General features: G+C 46.9%; 1 protein-coding gene across 1 annotated transcript in view; it reads left to right on the top strand.

Moving 5' to 3' along the window:
• Positions 1 to 1,978: 1,978 nt before the first annotated feature.
• SPIDR (scaffold protein involved in DNA repair) overlaps positions 1,979 to 9,486 on the top strand; it is a gene marked incomplete at its 5' end in the record, with an annotated part of 210,869 nt that continues 203,361 nt past the window's right edge. The window contains one exon of the mRNA XM_084279909.1: positions 1,979 to 1,993. Coding sequence (XP_084136035.1) covers positions 1,979 to 1,993 — 15 coding nt within the window. The remainder of the gene's footprint in view (positions 1,994 to 9,486) is intronic.

Genomic DNA, 9,486 nt, shown 5'->3' with positions numbered 1-9,486 from the left:
CACTTAGCCTATTTAACTGAATAGCCCAATAATGTACTTCTTCGAATATCAAAGAAAACCACTTTGATGAGCATCCTGATTCTGTCCAGAGGATAGTCAACCTCCCTAAGCAGCCAGCACAGGTGAGCTGAGTCAGCACAGGTGGGCTGAGTTAGCCCGGGCTGTTTCCCACACCACCTGACATCACTCCCCTATAAAAGGGGCTGGTTGGGGAAGGGTTAGGGTTTGGTGCTTCTAGAATAGCTGAAGTATGGCTATTGGGTTGGTCCTCTTATCATACAGCACTCTGTGTTATCACCAGGTGTAAGTGAAACTTGCTGCTGGCTGTTATTGCCCCCCTTTCACGGTATTTTTTGTCAGCTAAAACTGTATTTAGTCCAAGGAGGCTCTGTCTGTTTCTCCTAAGGGAGCATGTGGTGCTCAGCTACTGCTGAACCACTACAACAGTATATAATGGAGTTCATTTGTCAGTCTGGTGCTTTCAGAAGAAATACTGCAGTTTTTTGGATGAGAACACAGTGCTTTTAACTCGTTTTGAACATAACAATCAAAGGCAGTATGGGGTTTGGATGATGTTTCTGGCTCCTCTTTCTTTGCAAAGTCTTCTTTAATTAATGGCAGTTTTACACGGAATGAGATATGCTTATTGGCCACAGGGTGCCTTGGAAAAAAACTACAAACATAACCTACAGACAGAGGTATGTGTAATAAGAGTTTAATAGTAATAAATGCAGCCTTACACTAATCTATCAAAATCCAAGTGCTTTACAAACTAATTAAGCTATGAGATATGAGACATGATTATCTTGTTTTACATGAACATTATTCTCTTAACAGCAGCACTGACAGCCTAAATGACCCTAAGAGCATACAGAGGGCAATAACAAAATAACCCCTCTCTGTTTTCCACCAGTGTTTCCACTTGTAGCAGAAAAACATTTTCAAAGGTCACCAGCCTCTTTCCTTTCCCTTGCAGCTCTAACCTTCTGGAAGAGAAGGTCAGCTCAGAGCAGCTTCAATTCCAAGCCTCTACATCTTGGCACTGACCTTGCCCCTTTTTTAACTGTAACGGCTTATTTGCTGTTAGCTCAGCAAGTTAAACAGCCGAAGTTCATGGCTTAGCAGCAAACGCTTTTTGTACAGCGTGTGCCTGTGTTCAGCCTTGCCAGACACCTAGTACAGTGTCCAGACCCCAGCGTTCTGCTGATGTCCTTGTGGTGTGGAACAGCACCGTTCTTTCTACAGCCACACCTGAGCGACCTCAGGTACCACGAACGCACGTGGAGCTGGAGAACGTCTTCTGCAACCAGCCCGGGCGTCACGCTCCGGAGCATCCCCTCAGCGACCAGGGCTGCCGGTGCCCCGCACAAGTGCCCCCGCTTCCCCCCCCCCCCCCCCCCCTTCCCCCTCAGCTCTGCCGGTGAAGGGGCCGCAGCAATGGCGTTTCCCGCCGGGAAACCCCCGAGGGTTGGCGGTGTCTCCCCGGCTACCCGCTGGAGCCCAGCGGCTCCCTTTCGCCGCCGGGGCTGCTCCTGCGGCCCAGGAGGCGGGCGCGGGCGGAGACTGTTAACGCCGCCTTTACAACGGCCGCGCTGCGAGTGGGGCCTGCGCCTCCGAGCCCCGCAGCGGCAGGAGGAAAGGAAGGGAGAAGAGGGGAGCGACCGAGGCCTCGCAGCACCGCGGCGGAGGGAGAAGGGATGAGCAGCAAGACCGGCAGCCGCACCCCGCGCGCGCAGGGAGCACGCGCACAACACAACCCCTACCTCGCCCGTGACGCCGCCCGCGCGCCGCCACGCCCACCCAATCAGGAGCCGCGGCTCTCGCGGCGCCAAAGCTGGAAAACGCGGGGGCGTGGCCGCCGGCTCGCGGGAGGGGAGTGTTCCGCCTTCCCGCGCGGGCTGAGGGGTTTCCCCTTCGCCCCGCCCACTGGGGCTCCCCCGCCACGTGACGGGGGACGTGGCTGCCTTGTCAAGGGGCGATGCCCAGTAGGAAGGTACCTGCGTGCGCGCGGAGAGGAGGGGGGAGTCGCGCCGCGCGGGCAGAAGGGGAGGGGGGCTCCGCGCGCTCCGGCGGGGCGGGGGCTTTTCCTCAGGGCCGGGCCGCGGCTCCCGCCGGCGGCGCTCCTTGCGTCCTTGGCGGCGGCCTCGCCGGGCGCGTTGTCGGGAGCCGCTCGCCTCGCCGCGCCTTGCGGCCCCGGGGCGGGGCGAGAGGGGAAGTAGTGGTGGCGGCGCGACAGCCCCGCTGCCCTCTCAGACCCAAACCCACGGCTGTCGCTGGGTGGAGGAGACTTGAAGGAGAAGCCCGGCCGGTTCCCGGGGGGAAAGGGGCGGTCCCGGCGGCGGGCCGCGCTCCGTCCGCCCTGGTGGCTGCGTCTTGCCGGTGTGTCCCGGGAAGCGGCCCGGCGGTGGCTCTGCCCCTGCCGCAGAAGGGGGCCCCGCTCCAGCCTCTCACTGGATCTGCGGGAGGGAACGCGGGTCCTGCACCGCATTCGGCACGTCCCCGATCGCGCTTATCACCCTTTTCTTCACCGTTACGCGGTGGAAGCGCAGCTGTGCCGAGGGAGGGGGGCACTGGCCTCCCGAACAGACTGGGGGGTGGGGGAGTGGGGGAGGCGCCGGGAAAGTACAATTTTGAGGGAAAGAGACTTCCCGAGGAGCTTGGCTCCCCTGGGCATGAGGGGGAGCCGCGGGAGGAGAAGCGCCCCGTGCCTCTTTGGGGGTCTCCTCGTGTCGGTGGCTTGCGTGGGGCGCTCGGTGGTGCTCGGGGGGTGGTGGTCAGGGCGCTGGCTCTGACTGTGCTTGTGCTAAGGAGGGGCTGCCGAGAGACCGGCCGCAAGCGCCCTGGCTCCTGTGATGGCAAACCCGAGCCTGCAGCGCCCCGGCTCCCCTGCAGCGTGGGGATAAAGCGCTGCCGGCGTCCTGCACCGGTTCTTAAATATAACCGCGCTTTAAAATCAGCCTTTATGGAGGGAAACGTCAACAGCGAGCTTCAAATAGCCCGCTGCGCTAGATTTAAGTTACCTGTAGTGCTGACGCTACAGGGATTTTATTATCAGAGTTCTTGGCTATTGAAAAAACTCCGCGTGTCCGCTGCCAAGATGCATTTAGCCAGCTCCTGTCCCGATGCGATGGCAGTTTGTGATAATAGTGGTTTATCTGGCAGACAAATGACGTGTTTCTCGTTCCTGTACCAGGGGAAAGCTCCGCGGGCTGAGCGGAAAGGCAGCAGCAGTCCGGCCCTCTCCGCGGGCTGACCCCTCTTTTCAGGTGTTGTCGCTGTTAAACAAACCACCTCCATGCAGTAACAGCACCATCCCTCTCTGACCCGTCACCTGAGCCTTTTGGATAACTCCATCTGATTAAAGCTTTTCTAAAATGCTTCTGTTTTAACCCTGCTGATAGAGGGCAGATGTCAGTCTAGTTAAACTGCTGGGCACCAGGTGTTAAGGCAAAGTACACTCTTCAGTAGTGTTTTTATTCCGCAGGGGCGGCTTGCTGTTTCTCCTCAATGTAAGCGTATGCTTATTTATCCTCTTGCTTAAATAAGCGTGTATAGGTTAAATAAGAGAAGCCAACCCGATGTTCAAATAGTAGTATTATATAAATACACACGCACACACAAATATATGAAGTCACCGAGAACTGCCTTTCATTAAGAGTGGTGAAAATCACGACCACAAAGAAGGGGTTTAAAACTGTTTTTTAAAAATTCTGGTCTCACACACCAATAGGAAACGTATTTTGAGGTCTTTTTAAATTTATTTTTTCTTTCCTGAATGCATTGTGGAAGGAGGTGTGCTGGGTCATTGTGACCGTGGTCATAGAGTTTGGATTTTTTTTTTTTAAGTTTTGTTTATTTGTTCCATAAATCATTACAACTTGATGAATGCCTTTCTCAGGATCATGCATGTTCTGAATTGTGTTTAGAAAATAAAGCCAGTTTTCATAGGATTAAGAACATAGTCTTAGCTTGAAAAAAACCCCAACTATGGTTTTAATTCTGCAACCTTTAGTTAAATCCTGACTTGAGGGTTTAAAATGCAAGGGAGTTCCATTAATTACGTTATATTCATAGTTAGTAATGTTGATTTAATATTAAATTAAATCTTCACTTTCTATCCAGGCACCAAACCCTGTAATTACACTTTCAGGAGTATGAATCCTGAGTTTTGCTGGAAATTAGATCCTGTTGTCAAATTCAGTTTTGCAGTATTTTAAAATTGATCTTTTGAGGCCCAAGACTCCTTTTTTTCAGTTTCTGAGTACTTTTTCATGAAGACTGTCAGGCCAAAGGTAAAACAGGAGGATGGCTGTTGGTCAGTGGTCAGTGTTTCTGTTTACTTTGCAAATGTTCCCTTAAAAAGTTGTTTTTTTTAAACAAAACAAAATATTTTGAAACTAGAGCTGTGACTTGCAACCACTTTGTCCTGCTCTGTGTTAGGGAAGGATCTGGTAATTGTATTTGATTACTTCTGGATTTACATGCCAGTAGCGGGAGTTTACTTGTGAAACATTTTATTATTACTTTTGTCCTTCAGCTTATGCTGCTTTTTGTATTAGAGTTGGAGTCAAAGAAATGCTATCTACCCCTAGGCAAGTGGCACATCAGGTCATGTTTTCCTGGGATTTCCTTCCGTGGGTTTTGGAGCTGCCCCAAGAAAGTGGAGTTACCCAGAGTGTAAAGGGCTGTGCAGTGAGTAGGCTTTGAACACACGGCCACAGTGACTTCACCTAGGGTGCATCTGGTTAATAAATATTTGGCGTAAGTAACAGCATAGATTTGTTGAGGGGGGATGTTCTAGATAGGACCCTCCATTTGAAAATCAAAACCCAACCCCCAGGCTGTGTTCAGTAGACTTGCCTGGAATAGTTACATGCATTTATTGTATTCTTAGAGTGTCTCTCCCTTTTCCTTGCTGCACACCTGTACCCAGGTGGGCTGACTTCATGCTTTGTCTCACTAGAAATAACTAAAAGAGTAGAAGAGGGACTGATTTCTTGCTGGGCCTTTTATGTGGAGGGCTTGATCCTAATTCCACTGATACCAGCAAGAGTAATACATGTTTTTTCACTCCTTTAGAAGGAACTACTCCACAGACAAAATGCAGTGCTTTCTTTAACAGAGTTCAAGAGAGAATTTCAGCTTGAGTTAGCCATCCCAGCTTCCCTTTCTTTAACTCAGAATTTCAGAGGGGCATTATTTTGTCTGCAAACACTCTTCAATCCACAGGATTCCTTGCCTGATTGTTTTGTAATAAATCTTGATTTTATGGTGTATGCTGTGTCTATGTGATCTAGCTCTTTTGAGCCTGATTCAGTGATAGTGTTTTTAATACTATCGTGTTTCTAGACACTTCATGCATAGCATTAATAAATTAGACAAGATATTTTTATATGTGCCCCATTTTTATGCCAAAGGAAAAAGCTGATGACTGCTACCCTTGTCACTCGGGATTAGGAGACCTCAGTGGTGTTGTTGCATTTCTTTGGGAACAGCATGGCCTTCAGATTAGCTTCACTATAAATATTTATTCCTGAGAGAAACAAGTTTGTTAAAATATTTGTTTCTCTGTTGCTTTGAAACAGGTGGGAGCAGAAACAAAGAGCCTTTAAAACTTTCAATTTCTGATGCTAGCCAATGTTTTCCTGGGGTGGAGGCCCTTGGATGCCAGACTTCTGTGCCAGGGTGTTGGGGACCAGCAGCTGCTCCGTAGGGGAAGGGTGAAGATGCCTTCCTCAGCACGGGCACTGTCCCACCGTGCCCAAAGGCAAAGACCCAAACAGTGATCCCCCAGGACTGCTCCCAGTTCACAGTGTTCACAATGCACACAGTGTTCATAGTACATAATTGTTATAAAAAAAAATGTGTGCTGCACATAAACATTACGCTACCCACGTTGAAATGATAGGCTTTTTACAGGGCATATTCATCTTTAAAAGCTGTTTGTGGGTATGAATATGTTTATATATGCCCATACATATATATATGCCTGTGTTATGGCAAACTTCCCCTCCCCCTGCCCCAGTAACTGTGGATTGAAGCTGTAGGTCTAATTTCCGGAGTTCAGATATTTATATGGAGACATTTAAATTGTCAAGGAGTTTAGGATGAGGGGAGTTGTTTTTAGGGTTGTTTCAGTTTTTTTAAGGTGGTGTAGGATGTGGGAAATGGTGGAAAGGTGTATGCATTAAAGGCATGGAGCTGCAAGTCACTGCTGTCAATTATCAGTGGTCATTAAGTCCTTCTTCCCTCCTAATGGTGTCTGCTAGAAGTTTGCAGTAGCTGAGGATCATCTTATGTAGAGGGTGTATTTCTTTCCTTTCTTCTTCAGGGACTTCAGGAACTGGTTTGAGCTTTTCTTGGTGACTGTAGTGGCTACAAATTTCTGTGTGGTGGTAGCAGAAAATCTCAGATTTTCCTGTATCTGGGGAGCGGGGCACATGGTGAGGGAAAGAGGTAATTAAGCAGGGCTGTCAAGCAGTGCTGACAGTTCTTCATGTTGTAATTAAGCTGAGATGGTGTCAAGCAGCTGCTAGAGGGGTCCCACTGGTCCATGTATCCTTTCTTCCACTACAGTGCCAGCTGTAGGTAACTAAACCAGTTTCCTGCCAGTTTGGTTCTTTGTCACTATGTCTGCACAGACTGGCAAGTACTGAGTGCTCGAGGAGAAGGGTGAGAAGGGTGACTGGTTATCTCTGGTTTGTCATGGGATAGTCTGTGCTGAGATGCCCCTGTAACACTGCTCTGAAAACCTGCCTCATCCAGGCTAGTGAGGTGGAGGATCGAATAATGCTCTTCTGTCACTAGCAGTTAAAATGTTAAAAGTCTCTTTTTGCCTTTCACAGCCATGATTGTCTAGTGTCTCCAAAAGAATGTTCCCAGCTCTTCAAAAGTCACTTGCACTCTATAAGCATAATCATCTAAGCAGAAAACCAGCTATATGTTCTACTCATTTTAGCATCTCTCTTAATCTTGTCAACTGTAAGCATACCCTTTCTATATGCACCTGAACCCGTCGTACCTAGGGAGAGGGAGTCCATGTGTGGCTTTTATCCTGCCATTTATATGGCATTCCCTTTCCCATCTTGCCAGTTGCACACCACTGGCCGTGCCACAGCTGCCATGCTCTGCTCTTCGTCCCCTGCCTCTTAAGCCACGCTCTTCCTTTGCTCCGTTGGTATCACACAGAGAAATAAATGGATTCTGTCTGTCAGGGGATTTAATTATTTTAAGAATAACATGGGTGAGAAACTTAAGAGAGTAATCCTCTAATTCAGTGTTAATCAGGCTTCCTAGCAATAGAAATATATTAAGAAGCCTGGTTTATGTAACTCTGTGCACGCATTTGTGTGGCTTTTTCACTTGTTTGCAACTGTTTCTGCTTTTAATTGACCATCAAAAGCAGTGTATTATAAATCCATGTGCAAGTCACAGTGCTGTTATTGGCACAGATACACGTTCTTCAAAACTGTTAGTTTTCCCATTCAAGAAGTAAGCTTAGATGACTTGCACTTCACACCATAAATTTTTGTCTGCAAAATGTATCTTGCGGAATCATCCTAAAGCTATGAAAACATTTGTATAAGCAAGGCTTCCAGCACTGGTTTAGGTTTTAAAAAAACCCAAACCAAAACAAAAAATAAAACCACCAAAAAAAAAAAAACCCAGAACAAAGAAAACCCAAAATCAAAAAAGCAAACGAGAGCCATGGTGTGGCTTTGAGCCTGGGTGCACAGCTGGCTGCACTCTTAACTCCGAGCCTGGCAGAAGTCATCCATCCACTCTGAGATGTGTGGGGGTGAAGTGAATGTCCCCAACTGGAGTGAGGCCTGGCTGTGACATTTTGCTGCAGAATCAAAAGACGGTATCTTGACATGTTTCAGTTATTAGTATTTTCCTTGTCCGTGCTTTCCTGTGTGTGGAGGCAGAAGTTCTTATCAAGAGGATAGCACGATGTAGGGGTTTGTGTCTAAGCGCTCTGGAAATGGAGGCTTGGCCCAGCATCTTCACTGGGAGGAAAGCAGGATTTAAACTCTGTGAGGTCATATTAATACCTTCCTGCCATAGTTTCCTTACTTGATATCATGTCATTATTAAAGTGCTTTTGATTCCTTATTTAATACCACATCAGATTCTAGGTTTTCTCATTTATGTATTGGTGGGAACAGTTATGAGGACAGTTTGACTTTGGTGATAATCATCTCTTGTAGTAGCTGCTTTGTGGTGTAAATACCCCCAGCCATTTCAGAAAGCCTGCTAGGGAGGTCAGCTGCTGTCAGAGGAATCTGCGTTCCACTTAGAGTCACTGAATCATTTTGATTGGAAATAACTTCTAAGATCATGGATTCGAGCCATTACCAAAGTACTGCCAAGTCCACCACTATACCATGTCCCTAAGCACAACATCTATGCATCTTTTAAATACCTCCTGGGATGGTGACTAAACCATTTCTGTGGGCAGCCTGTTCCAATGACTGACAAGTGAAGAAATTTTTTCCTATTGTCCAATCTAAACCACCTCTGGCACAACTTGAGGCCATTTCCTCTTGTACTATTGCTTATTAACTTGGGAGAAGAGACTAATACCCCCCCAGCTACAACCTCCTTTCAGGGAGTTGCAGAGAGTGATGAGGTCTCCCCTCAGCCTTCTCTTCTCCAGGCTAAACAGAAGAACCCCAGTTCCTAGAGATGTTCCTTGTAAGACTTTGTTTTACTCTGTCTTTTACCATGCGACAATAGGACCAGTTGACTGGAGGGGTAAAGCAAGATGGTGTTTGCTGTTTGCTTTTGGAAAGTGCTCAGAAAGATCTAGAGAAAACAAATACACGTTATCAGTTGTAAAGTGGACAAAAGTTGCCAAAAGACTTTTTTTTTAAACACATATTTCTTATTTCAAAGTGTGTGTTACAGTCCTGATTGGCTGAAAATGTATGTGCTGATTAATGTAAGCTTGGAGTAACTCTTAAATATAGGTAGGAACTGTAGTTGCTTGAGAGAAAGTATATCAAGATATATTGAGGCAGATAGTATAGTCAACGTTTTGTAAAGTAAGTTTCAGTAGTAGAGTGGACTAAGGTTTTTATTGTGCTTAAGATCAATGTACACATATAAATGGGCGTAGAATCTTAAGAATAACTTTGGATGTGGTAACAGACGATTCTTTCAGCTTCAGCTATTCTCAGGCATTAAAAAGGAAATTATGACTGAATGCCAATCAACATCTTGTTTTTTGACTTGTCTAATAGTGCAAATGACTTCCAAAATCTCACGTAAGGGGAATACAACACTTTGTCTAGCATGTTTTTGGAAATGATTGTGAAAACATGTAATTCATAAAGCTGAAAGAGTCTGGGCTTTTTGATTGGCAGATTTTTAATGGAGAGCTGGATAGTTTGATCTTTTCTGTAACAGGGAATTCCATTAGATTAAATGTGAGTCTGAAGGAATTATTCAGTTAAAATGTATTTTTTGCACTTTTCCTGTTTA

The sequence above is a fragment of the Gallinula chloropus genome, assembly GCF_964237585.1.
Source record: "Gallinula chloropus genome assembly, chromosome: 2".
Lineage (NCBI taxonomy): Eukaryota > Metazoa > Chordata > Aves > Gruiformes > Rallidae > Gallinula > Gallinula chloropus.
Note: the sequence above shows the minus strand (reverse complement) of the source record. Positions and strands in the feature narration are given on the sequence as shown.